The 16,483-nt window shown below is 46.1% G+C and overlaps 1 protein-coding gene across 1 annotated transcript in view; it reads left to right on the top strand.

The window, feature by feature from the left end:
- LOC306940223 (calcium/calmodulin-dependent protein kinase type II subunit beta-like) overlaps window positions 1–16,483 on the top strand; it is a gene marked incomplete at its 5' end in the record, with an annotated part of 73,066 nt that overhangs the window by 44,019 nt on the left and 12,564 nt on the right. Inside the window, 6 exons of the mRNA XM_079525246.1 lie at window positions 200–322; window positions 6,555–6,638; window positions 7,315–7,357; window positions 8,086–8,151; window positions 10,354–10,391; window positions 13,819–13,893. Coding sequence (XP_079381372.1) covers window positions 200–322; window positions 6,555–6,638; window positions 7,315–7,357; window positions 8,086–8,151; window positions 10,354–10,391; window positions 13,819–13,893 — 429 coding nt within the window. The remainder of the gene's footprint in view (window positions 1–199; window positions 323–6,554; window positions 6,639–7,314; window positions 7,358–8,085; window positions 8,152–10,353; window positions 10,392–13,818; window positions 13,894–16,483) is intronic.

Consider the following 16,483-nt stretch of genomic DNA (forward strand, 5'->3'; position numbering starts at 1 on the left):
GACTACACCAAGGTTCCTGGCTGTTGGGACAGACGTTACCAGGGCGTTGTCTACGGAAATAGTTAGCTCCCGCATAGGGCAGGACTTAGCTGGGAAGAAGAGAAGCTCAGTCTTGTCTGGGTTCCTAAAGACGGTGTGTGTGTGTGTGTGTGTGTGCGTGCGTGCGTGCGTGCGTGCGTGCGTGTGTGTGTGTGTGCAGTTCCCCTCTCCAGAATGGGACACAGTGACACCTGAGGCCAAAAACCTTATCAACCAGATGTTGACCATCAATCCGTCCAATAGGATCACAGCAACAGAGGCACTCAAACACCCATGGGTGCATGTGAGTAGACAGTAGACAACGCACGCATGCGGGCGCGCACACACACATACACACACACACACACACACACACACACACAGTGTAGAAACCAGACCAGTAACAATACAATGATCATGTACAGCATCATTACATGGGTGTCGGCCAGAAACCTCACATCTCTTAACAAACTACTACTACTTAATTTTTTTGTCACAAGTGCACATTTTTGTGCATTTGCACATTTTGTCCTCCGCATTCGCCCATCCTATAACAACTAGGAGCAGTGAGCAGCCATCGTGCGGACGGTGCTCGGGGAGCAATTAAGAGTCTTGCTCAGGGACACACGTGGACACATTGCTGGCCTGGCCTGGGATCGAACCTGGGACAACGGGGGGCTCTGGCTCCCCAGGCGGGCTCACTAACCACTCAGCTATAGAGCATCGCAATCCCGCCCCCGACGAGATTCTCTTCCCCGGAAGAGAATCTCCCATTCATTTTTTTCCCATAGACGTTTCAGAAAGCATTTAATTTGAAGCCTCAGACAAAGCCAACTCGGATGGTGACAACTCATTTTAGTTTAGTTTAGTTTAGTTTAGTTTATTTGATCATCTTCACAGTAACAAAACAGCTTATTTGTTAACACACGGTTACATAACCAAAAGGAACTGGAGGTGATCAAAAGGAATAGGCTGAAGCTGAAAGCTTATAAATGCCTATCCTACGAACATCAAAATAAAACATCCTCACGTGGTTACAGCAATTGAAGGAATTACAATAAACAATCCAAACAATTTAACACCACCGTCAAGAAGATTCACAACCAATTGACGAGAACCAACACCATACCCCACCCACCCCCGTGTCACCATAGAGATCCACCAGGATCCCTATAAATTAATTACCATAATCATCATCATCATCATCATCCTCATAGGTTAAATATGTTTTCTGTCTGTCTGACAGACAGACAGACAGGGAGGGAGGGAGGGAGGGAGGGAGGCATGCTGATGACGAAATACAAAACCAAGTGTGAGTAGGAAGGCAGCCCTGGGCTAGGAGAGGAGTCGCAGACAACCAGGCTGCAACAACAACAACTGGTCTGACCCACTGCACTTGGACTATATAATGTAAATACTAAAATACACTGTACACTATGTACAATATTGGACATAAAAATGGACGTTAGCGCAGCAGAGTAAAACCAGCAGTAACAGACTACTATACGGCTACTGTCATGCACCTAACATTGTGACCTCGTCACCTATGGGGGCCGTCTTTGTGCGATGGGAACGGAGAGTTTTGTTGGCGTCTCGCTGTGCACACCTTGTGTTCAGGGTGCCTCACATATAGAACAAGTCTATTTGAAGCCGATAAAAGCTGGAGATCGTTGCCGCTTTCCGTCTACCGTCCCCCCGATAGGCTAGTGTGCTGGTGTGACCGGATCGTAGCCTAACTAACCCCCAAATAGTCCGAAAGCAAAAAATAGTTTTCTTGTTACTGTCACTCTGCTCTATAGAGTACCGAAGTCCTGACGTCGGTGTTGTTTTTGTCGACTAAAACTAAGACGGAAAATGTTCGTCGACTACCTTTTTCCACTGACGGAAACTAAATGGAAACTAAATGAAAACTATAAGCTATGATGACTAAAACTAAGACTAAATATACTGACAATTTCGTCAACAAATAGAAAACTAGACTAAAATGGTAGGAAAGGACTAGTGGACAAGAGATCCAGTATAAGTAATTTTACACTTGGTTGCATGCTTGGTTGAATCTACAAGCTCACAACACGTCCCACTGTGACGCGAAGTGTAAAATGAGCCATTACGACGGCATCAAGGCCCGCCAAAATACATTTTAGTCGAATAAAAAAATGAACTGCAGATTTAGTCAACTAAAATCTTATGACATTTAGTCGACTAAAACTAGACTAACAAAAAAACATTCCAGGTGACTAAAATATGACTAAAGTTTCATTCCAAAGACTATGACTAAACTAAAATAGAAATTTTGCTGCCAAAAACAACACTGCCTGACGTCACTCCTTCCCCCCTGGGTTGTGGCCTGACGTCACTCTTTCCCCCCTGGGTTGTGGCCTGACGTCACTCTTTCCCCCCTGGGTTGTGGCCTTGCCTGACGTCACTCTTTCCCCCCTGGGTTGTGGCCTGACGTCACTCTTTCCCCCCTGGGTTGTGGCCTTGCCTGACGTCACTCTTTCCCCCCTGGGTTGTGGCCTGACGTCACTCTTTCCCCCCTGGGTTGTGGCCTTGCCTGACGTCACTCTTTCCCCCCTGGGTTGTGGCCTGACGTCACTCTTTCCCCCCTGGGTTGTGGCCTGACATCACTCCTTCCCCCCTGGGTTGTGGCCTGACGTCACTCCTTCCCCCCTGGGTTGTGGCCTTGCCTGACGTCACTCTTTCCCCCCTGGGTTGTGGCCTGACGTCACTCTTTCCCCCCTGGGTTGTGGCCTGACGTCACTCTTTCCCCCCTGGGTTGTGGCCTTGCCTGACGTCACTCTTTCCCCCCTGGGTTGTGGCCTGACGTCACTCTTTCCCCCCTGGGTTGTGGCCTTGCCTGACGTCACTCTTTCCCCCCTGGGTTGTGGCCTGACGTCACTCTTTCCCCCCTGGGTTGTGGCCTTGCCTGACGTCACTCTTTCCCCCCTGGGTTGTGGCCTGACGTCACTCTTTCCCCCCTGGGTTGTGGCCTTGCCTGACGTCACTCTTTCCCCCCTGGGTTGTGGCCTTGCCTGACGTCACTCTTTCCCCCCTGGGTTGTGGCCTTGCCTGACGTCACTCTTTCCCCACTGGGTTGTGGCCTTGCCTGACGTCACTCTTTCCCCCCTGGGTTGTGGCCTGACGTCACTCTTTCCCCCCTGGGTTGTGGCCTTGCCTGACGTCACTCTTTCCCCCCTGGGTTGTGGCCTGACGTCACTCTTTCCCCCCCTGGGTTGTGGCCTGACATCACTCCTTCCCCCCTGGGTTGTGGCCTGACGTCACTCCTTCCCCCCTGGGTTGTGGCCTTGCCTGACGTCACTCTTTCCCCCCTGGGTTGTGGCCTGACGTCACTCCTTCCCCCCTGGGTTGTGGCCTTGCCTGACGTCACTCCTTCCCCTCTGGGTTGTGGCCTGACGTCACTCCTTCCCCCCTGGGTTGTGGCCTTGCCTGACGTCACTCTTTCCCCACTGGGTTGTGGCCTGACGTCACTCTTTCCCCCCTGGGTTGTGGCCTTGCCTGACGTCACTCTTTCCCCCCTGGGTTGTGGCCTTGCCTGACGTCACTCTTTCCCCACTGGGTTGTGGCCTTGCCTGACGTCACTCTTTCCCCCCTGGGTTGTGGCCTTGCCTGACGTCACTCCTTCCCCCCTGGGTTGTGGCCTTGCCTGACGTCACTCTTTCCCCCCTGGGTTGTGGCCTGACGTCACTCCTTCCCCCCTGGGTTGTGGCCTTGCCTGACGTCACTCTTTCCCCCCTGGGTTGTGGCCTTGCCTGACGTCACTCTTTCCCCCCTGGGTTGTGGCCTTGCCTGACGTCACTCTTTCCCCCCTGGGTTGTGGCCTGACGTCACTCCTTCCCCCCTGGGTTGTGGCCTTGCCTGACGTCACTCTTTCCCCCCTGGGTTGTGGCCTTGCCTGACGTCACTCTTTCCCCCCTGGGTTGTGGCCTTGCCTGACGTCACTCTTTCCCCACTGGGTTGTGGCCTTGCCTGACGTCACTCTTTCCCCCCTGGGTTGTGGCCTGACGTCACTCTTTCCCCCCTGGGTTGTGGCCTTGCCTGACGTCACTCTTTCCCCCCTGGGTTGTGGCCTTGCCTGACGTCACTCTTTCCCCACTGGGTTGTGGCCTGACGTCACTCTTTCCCCCCTGGGTTGTGGCCTGACGTCACTCTTTCCCCCCTGGGTTGTGGCCTTGCCTGACGTCACTCCTTCCCCCCTGGGTTGTGGCCTGACGTCACTCTTTCCCCCCTGGGTTGTGGCCTGACGTCACTCCTTCCCCCCTGGGTTGTGGCCTGACGTCACTCTTTCCCCCCTGGGTTGTGGCCTGACGTCACTCTTTCCCCCCTGGGTTGTGGCCTGACGTCACTCTTTCCCCACTGGGTTGTGGCCTGACGTCACTCTTTCCCCCCTGGGTTGTGGCCTGACGTCACTCTTTCCCCCCTGGGTTGTGGCCTGACGTCACTCTTTCCCCCCTGGGTTGTGGCCTGACGTCACTCTTTCCCCCCTGGGTTGTGGCCTGACGTCACTCTTTCCCCCCTGGGTTGTGGCCTGACGTCACTCTTTCCCCCCTGGGTTGTGGCCTGACGTCACTCTTTCCCCCCTGGGTTGTGGCCTTGCCTGACGTCACTCTTTCCCCCCTGGGTTGTGGCTTCTTTCCCCCCTGGGTTGTGGCCTGACGTCACTCTTTCCCCCCTGGGTTGTGGCCTTTTTTGCCAGGGAGTTGGTTCTGTATTATTTACGATATTCAGTCACTCACATTTTATACAGTTTCTGATTCTGGCGAGAATGTTAACAATTTCTACGGCAGTAACATTGTTTTATCGTAGATATCGTTGATCGTCTGTTGATTCTTCATATCCATAATAATTATGAATATTCTGATTCACACCGCGGGGATAATTTTATTCATTTTTGGCAGACAGTTCTTATTTGACTCAATATAAGAAACGTCTATGGGAATTCTGAAGGGGGGGGGGTGCGACCCAGATAGGACGTGTAAATTATGTCAGACTTTCAGGGGTCTATGGCCCCGAAAGTCTTCTTAACCCATTTTGGGCGGGAACCCCTTTTGGTGTTTGAAGCATTCTGTTCTACTTAAAGCGCAAATAACATGCATTTTAAAACTGCTTTTAATATTTAATATCATATTGTCTATGTCCCTCAAAGTTATTTCTAGTGGTTTGAGCCTCAATCACCACTCTGATAGAACCAGTCCATAACATTTCTTTCTGGACTTTGAAAGCAGTTTTAGCTGCAGTACCACAATGTCCTGAGGTGGTGGGGGTGCTGATATGCAGATTATTTAATATTTGAGTCATTATAATACTGATTCTAGATAAAACCAGGCTTGTTTCCATTCCATGCCAGCTTGGAAAATCAACAATGGTGGACATTGTAAACAAAGTGGAAATGCAAATGTGGAACTGAAGACTGAAGTAGAGGAGGAATTATACAAAGTAGGGTGACATTAATGACATCACGATGAGGACAAAATCAGTTGAGCTGTTCCTCAGAGCAATTTCCATTAAAGCACCAATATGACATGAAAGCCTGATTGTTCAAGATTGGTTATTTGTGGGGATAGAAAACACATATGGGAGCCCCAAAAACACAAAAAATCTACAAGCTCATAGGGGATCCTTGATATGAAAAAGGTTGAGCACCACTGACACTGACTAGGATTTAGAAGCCTTTTTTTTAATCGACCTCAGTCCAAAATGGGTTAAAGTGTCTTGATTCGCCACTCTAATCGAAGCATTTTGCGTTGCATCAAAAGAATCCCTGAGGATTATCGAAGACCCCATCCACCCCCACAAAAGACTCTTCTCACCCAACAGGTCAAAAGGGTGAAGGGAGTACCAGATCCTCCCAGCATGCACAAGCAGGCTGAGGAACAGGGTTTTTCAAAAGGGTGAAGGGAGTACCAGATCCTCCCAGCACGCACAAGCAGGCTGAGGAACAGGGTTTTTTTTTTCCTCCCACAGGCTGTCAGTAGTCCGACATTCATCCGCATGTCGGACTAGCGTCTGCTCCCGTGCTTGCGGTTATGGTTAGGTTAGGAGATGAGGTGGGTTGTCATTTGTCGGACCAATGACTTGTCTGAACTACGTACTGCACCCTGTCAGGATACTAAATGAAAAGTGACTGTGAATGTGCAATAACCCTCCGTACTCTGCACTATGCACGTCTGAGTATTCTGCACTACATTTGATTTGACTCTATTTTCACAGTATAAAAACAGTACAAAAAGGGAAGATACGAAGGAAAACAAATGAAAGTGCTATAGGAGGAGGCAATAAGGCGCCCAAAGGGCTTGTACGAGGCCTCAACCTGTGTACAACAAAACATTTTAAGAAAATGATTTGAATGGAATACATATAATTTACAGATAGCATGATTGCCTAGTATAAAGAAAAGGTCTAGAACAAAACAAAAAGGTTTTTACATGTATGTACCTAAACCGTGCATCTAAGTGACAATAAAGTGAATGTGAATCTGTGTTGGTTTTGACGTCGTGCTTCTCTGTGTTTGTCCACAGCAACGTTCAACGGTGGCCTCCATGATGCACAGGCAGGAGACCGTGGAGTGCCTGAAGAAGTTCAACGCCAGGAGGAAACTCAAGGTCTGCATTCGTCCAAATAACCTGAGTCTATTTCAATACCAGAGATGCCGTCCTCACTATATAGTTCAGACCGCTGGAATGTTCCTCTGCAACGTTCCGACATCATCATGTATGCTCCGTCCTATGACTGTATTGCGCCCTGAAAACAGCTGTGAGCGTGTAGTAGAAGGGCTGTTTTACGCCGTGCAACACAGTCGTAGGCTTAGCGCGATTTCGTTTCGGCACAAATCTTGGGACTAGTGTGGTGTTGCCAGGTGGGAAATGTTGAATTATCATTCCAGAGGCTTAATATAAAATGATCGTCTTTGAACTAAATCTATCGTACACGGCCAAAGAAATAGAGAAATCACGTGTACGCTCAAAACAGGCTTTATAAGCCCAATGCTTATTGATAACGGAGCCCAATGCTTATTGATAACGGAGCCCAATGCTTATTGATAACGGAGCCCAATGCTTATTGATAACGGAGCCCAATGCTTATTGATAACGGAGCCCAATGCTTATTGATAACGGAGCCCAATGCTTATTGATAACGGGTACTCAATAAGCCCAATGCTTATTGATAACGGAGCCCAATGCTTATTGATAACGGTATCGGTTATCGAGCTCCTTCCCTATTCCTTACCCCTCTGCTCCTTTTCTGTCACCTTCGTGTCTCTCTGTGTTTGTAATTCAGGGCGCCATTCTGACCACCATGCTGGTGTCCAGGAACTTCTCCAGTGAGTGTGGCTTAATTTAAATTAGTATCAGTATCTCAAAGCTTCGATACATAACTTTTAGTTCCTACCTGTGGGTTCAGTTTGTTATGTTCAGAAATAATAGTACAATACGTTTTCTAGTTTTTACAACAATTATTTTTCTAATTGTTTTTATTTTTCTGTTCTGTAAAGCGACTTTGAGTACCTTGAAAATCGCATGTAATTGTATGTATTATTACAATGCTGTCTATCCTACTGCTGTAGTTTTGCACCTGAACTGGAAAATGAAACTGCTAAATCATCAGCCTGGGGTTTCATGCCTCTTTAAGTGTAGCTTTAAGTGGACAGTGGTCCGCATCGTCTGGGCCTGATTGAGTGAAACACCTGTGATGCCAAGTGCGCCCTGTGTGGAAATGCTGAGGACGATTCTACAAATGGCTTCTAAATCCTGACAGTTTTCAGAAAAACCCTATGTTTTTGTCAGTCGTTCTCAAACATTTTCATGTCAAGGACCCCCAAAAATATATATGTAATTGGCCGCCGACCCCCATCTGAAAATATGTTGTTCCAGGGACCCCCCAGAAGCAAGGGTTTGAGTTAAAAACGTTCGCTGTGAAAGAATATACTGTATATTCAAAGATTTGCGCCACATTTTCACGATTTTTCAAAAATTAAAGTAAATGTAACACTTCCAACTTCTCTCTCTGTGTCTCTCTGTGTCTCTCTCTCTCTCTCTCTCCATCCACCAGTGGGTCGACAGACGACAGCCCCGGCCTCCGTCTGTCCTGGGACGACCGCTGGCATCGTGGAACAAGGTAGGAGTTATTTATAATGTAGTTGTTGCCACGCCGCCCGGGGTGGTGTTGTTGCATGTCCGACCGAAAATAGACCGATCTACGAGCTTGACAATGTGTCGCTCGGACAGGCTTTGTAGATTCGACATGGGTTTTCGGTTGCGTAACAACATGCCGTGCGACCAGGCATCAATCCGACGGGTAGTCTTGTCTGTTTTACTGTTATATACTTCTGTCTGGAGCTGTTTCTGTCTCTGTCTTTCAGGGACTCTTCCTCCTCTCTCATGCTCACTCCATATTGCTCAGTCTACTGTATATTTATCAGTGGCGTGCACAGACATTTAGAGGGGAAGGTGCTCAAGTGAAAAAAGGGCACCTTGTGCAGCGCGTGGAACCGGCCGGTTGCCTTAACCCATTTTGGGGCGGGAACCCCTTTTGGTGTTTATGTTATGCATTATGTTATGCTTTAGCTATTGAAAAATAGCAGATCTACAAGCTCATATCGCGCCACCGAGTGGCGCGCTACGAGCTTGTAGGTCTGCTATTTCTGAAAAATCGAAGAACCACTGACATAGAAACATAGCTTTTTCAGAAAACTGTCAGGATGTAGAAGACATTTATAGAATCTGATTTCAGGTCAAAATGGGTGAGATTTATAGATTTTGAGGCATAAATAATATATTAGAAGCTTTTTTTTAATCAAGAATTGATTGGTCCACATACTGTACACTGTACAAAGGGCACATTGCTGTCCAGAGGGCAAGGGCAGGTGGTGCTCTAGCACCCCCTAGTGTCTATCTGTGCACGCCACTGATATTTATCAACTATACTGTTTTAATCGCTTTTTTTTCTCTTGAATCTTTTCTTGTGCTTCTGAATTGTGTGCCAAGGTAAGACTCTTTACTTTTTTTTTTTTTTTTTTTGGCTGGGTCTTCTAGCAGTAATGCAATACAGTGAGGACATGAATAACTAAGGATTTTAAAAGCTCAACTAAAAGCAAGAGTGTAGAAGTGGGTCTTGAGCTGTACTTTTAAAAATGTCTGCAGAGGCTGCTTATCGAAGGTTTAGTGGGGAGTTTGTTCCACGCCGTCGGCCCGTAGAAGCAAAAAGCTGCTCTTATAAAAGAGGCGATACTGTGTGTGGTTTGCTATGAGATGCACCAGATCAAGGTCTCATAATATGTACCAATAAGCACAAGCCTTTTCCACCTTTTTTTCCTTCTTTTCTTTCACCCAAATTCAGTCATTATCAGGCCAATTATTCCCTCCTCCCCACACACGTTTGTGTGCTGTCAGTTCCGTCGCTACGTATACGCTGAATAGGGCAACACGCCAAAGCGGGGGGGGGAGAATGTGCCAAAAAGTGCCAAGCTGACCCTCATAATAACAATTTTCGCCGCGTAATAACGAGCGGCCGTGTGTGTGTCCTCGCAAATGGCGAAAGTAGCCGATCTGACACACACACACACACACACACACACACACACACACACACACACACACACACACACACACACACACACACACACACACACACACACACACACACACACAAGCACTGTGCTGTGCTATTTGAAGTCACGTTATTTTGTCCTAAACCATTCCCATCTAATACAGATGAACCAATCTGTGACACACAGGCTTCTCCCATCACTTTCCACTTTCAACTCTAATCCCCCCAGCTGTGTGTGTATGAGTGTGCGCGTGTGTGTGCGCGCGTGCACACGCAGGTGTGGATTATGTGACAAATCGTGTATTGAAAGCATAAAGTCTATCTAAAGTGTAGAGAGACTTTGCATGTGTCCAATTTCCTCTTGTTTTCATCTAAAGCCAGAGTTATGCTTATCTAGTAAAAAGAAAAGAGCTGATCTACAAGCTTGCGAACACGTCGTACTGTGATGCGTCGCGAGCTTGTAGATTGGCTATTTTTCGATGTGTGACACCTTGCGTGTGAAGAGGGAGGGAGTGAGGGACTGCTGAATTATGTCACCATAATCATTTCTCCCCCCTGAAGGGCAGTTAAGAGGAGGACGGTATAAGTCGACTGTTCTCACTGTTTCACATGCTGAGCGTCACATTAGGATATTGTCTTAAGAAGCTTTCTTTTCTTTTTTTGGAGAAGGTAGAGACCATCAGGTCTGTGTCTGTTGAGAGCAGATCTAAAGGTGTTCGGTGATCATGTGCACCCTCCCGTCTGACGGTGTGTCCTTCTGTCTCTCTGCAGCAGCCAAGAGTCTTCTCAACAAGAAGGTTGATGTCAAGGTAAGGTGAAGTCTCTCCTCTTCTAAAATCCCTCCCGTTGTCATTTGATCACTCGTCTTTTTTCCTACACAGCCAAAGAAATCAGGGTTCAAAAGTCATGCTGTTGTTAACTTCTTCAGTTGAACAAAAGTACCCTTCTAAACACCATTGAACACTATTTGTTGGATGCACGATATAATCGGCAGCGTAATCGGAATCGGCCATATCGGCCATACAAATGCCATATTGGTATCGGAATGGTCTCAAAACATGTAGATTATTTATGTAAATTTCACCAGCAAAACATTTTTAAATTAAAATGCATTAATGAGTTCAATATAAATCAAAAGTTTATCGTACCTCTTGTCTAGAACAAAAGCCAAATCAAATGTCATTTTTATTGATCGATTGAATACGTTTTAATAACCCCTAGGGCCTATATGCTTGTTTCCATTATGGTCCTCTTTCATAATCGTGCACCCCTACTATTTGTAAGTGTCTGCCCCCTTAACTCATTAATTAACTCATTTCCTTCCGGAGAAATACATAAATAATCCACCCACTGCCAGCCATTTTGAGTTTTTCCTTAATTTTCAAGTAGTCACAGAATATTTATATCCAGTACGAACGATTTTAAGTTGTTATTAATATTATTATAATTTTTTGGTCATCTGCGACCATCTGTTCTCTAGTTAGGTTCCATTGAAAATACCTCACTGGACAACACCATAAAAGGAAAGACACAGAGGCCGAGATGATGTCATTTCTAAAAGTGCAGTAACGTGGGAGCGGACGGCAGCTGTTTTTTTGCGATGGTGTGTTTTCCTGGTTCCTGGTTCCAATGAGAGTCAAACGGTGGTGTAAACACTAGTGATGTGATCCTGTGTTTTCCTGGTTCCTGGTTCCAATGAGAGTCAAACGGTGGTGTGTTTTCCTGGTTTCAATGAGAGTCAAACAGTGGTGGTTCCTGGTTCCAATGAGAGTCAAACGGTGGTGTGTTTTCCTGGTTCCAATGAGAGTCAAACGGTGGTGGTTCCTGGTTCCAATGAGAGTCAAACGGTGGTGGTTCCTGGTTCCAATGAGAGTCAAACGGTGGTGGTTCCTGGTTCCAATGAGAGTCAAACGGTGGTGGTTCCTGGTTCCAATGAGAGTCAAACGGTGGTGTAAACACTAGTGATGTGGTTCCAATGAGAGTCAAACGGTGGTGTAAACACTAGTGATGTGGTTCCTGGTTCCAATGAGAGTCAAACGGTGGTGTAAACACTAGTGATGTGGTTCCTGGTTCCAATGAGAGTCAAACGGTGGTGTAAACACTAGTGATGTGGTTCCTGGTTCCAATGAGAGTCAAACGGTGGTGTAAACACTAGTGATGTGGTTCCTGGTTCCAATGAGAGTCAAACGGTGGTGTAAACACTAGTGATGTGATTTGAGGTGACAACATAATGTACAGTAGGCCTATGCCATCATTTCTTCGTGTTTGTCCTCCTCCTCCTCCTCGTGTACTGCTTTCTGCTTTCCTGTGGCGTTTGTTTGGAGTTAGCTGTCATTTCACCCCAGGGTACTGTGTGTGCGTGGGTGCATGTGTGCGTGCGTGCGGCGATGTGTGTGTGCGTGCGTGCGTGCAGCGATGCGTGCGTGTGTGTGTGTGTGATGGACCTTGCTTGTGATATTTCTTGTTGCAAATGTCTGTGTGTGGGTGTCTTTCCCACTGGGAAATGTGTTTTCCACCAGCAGTACCTTTTGTGGATTTGTGCATGAGTAGATACTCTTACAATTCGACAATTTAGGCATTTTGGAGACGCTCTTTATCCAGAGAGCGACTTACATTACAGTAAGCAAGGCAAACATCAAATGCAGAGAGACAGTTATAGTGCCTCAGTGATCTTCAAAGGAACCAGGAACCTGTCATCAGTATAACTAATATAATATCCCGTAAGAGGGCACTTTTGCGCTGCGACGTGTTGAGAGCTTGTACTGTAGATCAGCTATTTTCGGGGGGCAACCCAGCACTCTTTAGCTAGTGGAGATGCGGTGTGTACGACATTGGATTTCTAAACAAATTTGTTCAACGCAAAATACTGTGTTCAAGTTCAGGAGACTGAACGCTGCCTTCCGCCCGGCATGGCATGGAAGAAAAGGAAGTTCAGGAGACTGAACGCTGCCTTCCGCCCGGCATGGCATGGAAGAAAAGGAAGTTCAGGAGACTGAACGCTGCCTTCCGCCCGGCATGGCATGGAAGAAAAGGAAGTTCAGGAGACTGAACGCTGCCTTCCGCCCGGCATGGCATGGAAGAAAAGGAAAGGAGTGGCATTTGCATTTCTCTCACCTGCTGCATTCATGGTCTGGAAAGGGCAGTTGTTTTACAGACGGGTAAAAGGGCAGTTGTTTTACAGACGGGTAAAAGGGCAGTTGTTTTACAGACGGTAAAAGGGCAGTTGTTTTACAGACGGGTAAAAGGGCAGTTGTTTTACAGACGGGTAAAAGGGCAGTTGTTTTACAGACGGGTAAAAGGGCAGTTGTTTTACAGACGGGTAAAAGGGCAGGGGCTGAAGCCCCTCTTTGAGGTCTACGTGTGGAGAGCACTACAGGAGCTTTGTTCACTATAGACTTAAACATTTGTGTCAGTTTGACTGGAATCTACACCAGGTGATTCTCAACCTCTAACGAGTCCAACGACCCTGCATCTCTTCACCCATAACGACCTCTGCTGCAGCCACTCAACACTCTCTCTCTCTCTCTCTCTCTCTCTCTCTCTCTCTCTCTCTCTCTCTCTCTCTCTCTCTCTCTCTCTCTCTCTCTCTGTGTGTGTCTATAATCCCAGATTATATCTCACCATGCAGATGATTAATCTGCCATTACGTAACACCAGCTCTTCTCTCCCTCAGTGGACTAGCAGCCTTCCCCCCCCCTCCCCCCGCCCTCTCTGGGAGTCAGTGCTGCTGCTCTCTGTCGAGACAGGTGTGATGATATCTCAGTAATTAAATGTAATGGTCTGTACTAGTGTAGGATGCCTTGAGAATCTAATTAGAAGTCCCAGAAATGCTCAGATTTGTCAAATCCAAGTACTGCAGGAACTGTAAATTCATACTACCGTGCGTGCGTGTGCGTGCGTGCGTGTGTGTCTCTGTCTGTACGTCCGTCCGTCCCCAGGGCTGATCTCGTGAACAGCTGGGCACAAGATGTCTTGTACTCGCTACGCCTTTTTCTGCACTTATTCTAGACTATATATTGCTTCACATGGAAGTATCCTGTCACCCTCCACTGTGTTATCCAAATAAAGCACCCCCCCCCCACACACACACACACACACACACACACACGTCACACACGTCACACACACACGGTTCTGTTCTCTTTCCAGCTTTCCAGCTATGGCACCACAACTTCCCTGTTTCTATTGTGTTGTTGTTCTAACTAATTTAACCCTTTTGTGTTCCCTGCAACACAGCCACAGTCAAACAGCATGAAAAGCAGCACAGTCACCAGTGTCAAAGGCTCCTCCTCCGCACCCACCGCTACCCTGGTACCGTATGCATGCATGCATGCAGCGCCGCATCCCACCAATGCATCCTATGTCTGAACGCCCATTCACACTTCATTCACACTTCACTGGTATGTGTGTGAGAGCGAGAGAGAGAGTAGTGTGAGTTGGTGCATGCACGGGTTATATGCCCGTTTTCTTTACATTTTATCCCACGATTTTGTAACCCATTTTTTTTCACCCAAAGTGTCAATTTTCTAATGTAATCCTGCGCTCTACACTCCCTCTGCCAACCTGGGGAGAGCAACGGACTGACCTCATGCTTCCTTCAATGCATGAGGAGTCCTTTTCACCTGACAGCAGGTTTCCCCGGTTGGATGTAGTAGCGCGTGGAAGGAACACGTTATTACAACCAGTTCCTTTCAACTCCATCATGCACGGGTTATGCCTAATAAATATACATATTGTTGCTGTCGGGGAAAGAAACCTATTATCTCCATATCCAAACATTTCGTGTTTTTTTTTTATTCGTATGAATGAACAGCCCTACTTGAGCAGCGTCACACAAAAGAGTCAAGAATAGCAGATCCGCGAGCTCAAAACGCGTCACAAAGCGACGCATTTGGAGCTTGTAGATCTGCTACTTTTGCTACGTTTGAATTTTGTGTCCTGAAAAGTAACAGTTTTGGAGGTTTCCACCCGCCGGAAATAGTAGCTGATGCACGAGCTTGTAGATCAGCTATACCTTCGGCACAGCTCTGTGCCGTGTCTGGTCTGACTGGATCGCAAATGGAAATTGTGCTTTTCAGGAACGGCCTTTCCTCTAGCTCCAACTTTTAGGTCCAAAATGTCCACTTGCACAACAATTATTAAAAAAAGAACAACAATCTTAAAGGAATCAAACTTGCTGAGTGCATTCGTGCGTTCACTGGAAAAGTATTTGAGTGACCCCCATGACCTGTCCTTTCCGTGCCATCCCCTCCATGTCACCTTTGATGTTCTGACATACCATCTATCCATCTGCATTGCGTATGAATTGTTGCTGCCGGAGGAAACCTCATAACTCAATTTGAGGTTTTTGATTTTTGATTTTTTTTCCCCATAAATCAGTGCGAAAATAGTAAAATACGCATTGGACCAAACCTTTTAACTCCATTGGACCCTCAAACTGCTAAAACCGCTAACTCCACCACCTCTCTCCTTCTCATGCAAGTAATTGACAATATCTAATGTCACAACACCAACTTTGATGAGGCAGTATTGCATCGTTTAAAAAAAGGTTTTTATTAATTTCCTTAAAAATGTATATTTTTCATTTCCTGAAAAATTAACATTTTGGAGTTATGAGGTTTCCTCCGGACAGCAGAGATATACAGGAAGCAAAGGAAAACTTTAAATGTAATATTGGATGAGATCCTGTGAGCAGATTGTTTGTTTTTGTGTTACTTACTTTGGTCAAGCTCAATAAGCCACAGGAATGATTTAGCTGTGGAGACTTTTTCACGATCATAACCTCCATTACTGATTGTTTACTCAGTCAGTACAACCAGCCTTTCTATATTCTGCTAATTGCCATTGTTCCATCATCATCATCCACTTCACTGGTTCCCAAACTTTATAGCTCAAGACCCAAAAGACAAATTAAACTTTTGCTATTTTCACTATAGCTCCTAAACATTTTGTTTTCTAATTTATCAAGGGTCGCACACACCAAGACTTAAAGGTGTAGTGAAATGAAAAATAAGTTTTTCACACTTTTAGACCATATCCATGGTCATCATATGGGCATACCTAACAATGGATGCCAAAAAAATGTGAAAATTCTAATTTTTGTGTGTTTTTATATTAAAAGTCCATAAAAAATATTTTTTATTACTTCCTGAAAACGTGCTGCGTGATGACGTGTCGAGGCCCACATCGATAAAAGCCAATAAAAATGAAGCTCACCAGTTTAATTCCCCATATCTCCGCATCCGTCCAGCACAGGCTGCACAGCTGCTACTGATTACAGAAATCTTCCGTTTTTATTCCCTCAAGATAACATCCAGAGAGTGTATTACTCGGTTTCAACTTAATCATCACGCTAAAAAATGTATCTGAAAACATTATAGGGTAGAAATAAGCCACATTAAGTGTAAACTGGTAAAGCTGGCCGACTATCTGATTTGTAAACAAACATCCACACGCTGTCCTGCGTAGCATAGCTACCCGTCCCTGGCTACCGTCCCATCCCCTGAAGGGATGCGACGCTCTGATTTGTTCAGAAACTTCATAGCGGTGTTTCAACTTGAGACCGTCTGAAACTTCAAAATAAAATGTCCACCATTTCCGTTTCACTACGCCTTTAAGTTCAAAACATTTATTTCATTTTTGAACAGGGACAGCGACCCACTACCGTTATTTTGATATGTTTTGCACGGGTAGTTTTCTAATTTATGGAATTTCTTAGATTGTTCTTTTATTTCTTCATGAAAGAGAGAAAAATAATGTCGTTTTTGAATTAAAAATGTTTATAGCTTTTTGCGAATGTCGTTTTGAAAATGTTTTGAAATAATAATAATAATAATAATAATAAAAAAACAAATGTAGGAAACAAAAATAAAGGGACCTGTCCGCGACCTACTGTCGGGGA

Source organism: Electrona antarctica, assembly GCF_951216825.1.
Source record: "Electrona antarctica genome assembly, chromosome: 16".
NCBI lineage: Eukaryota > Metazoa > Chordata > Actinopteri > Myctophiformes > Myctophidae > Electrona > Electrona antarctica.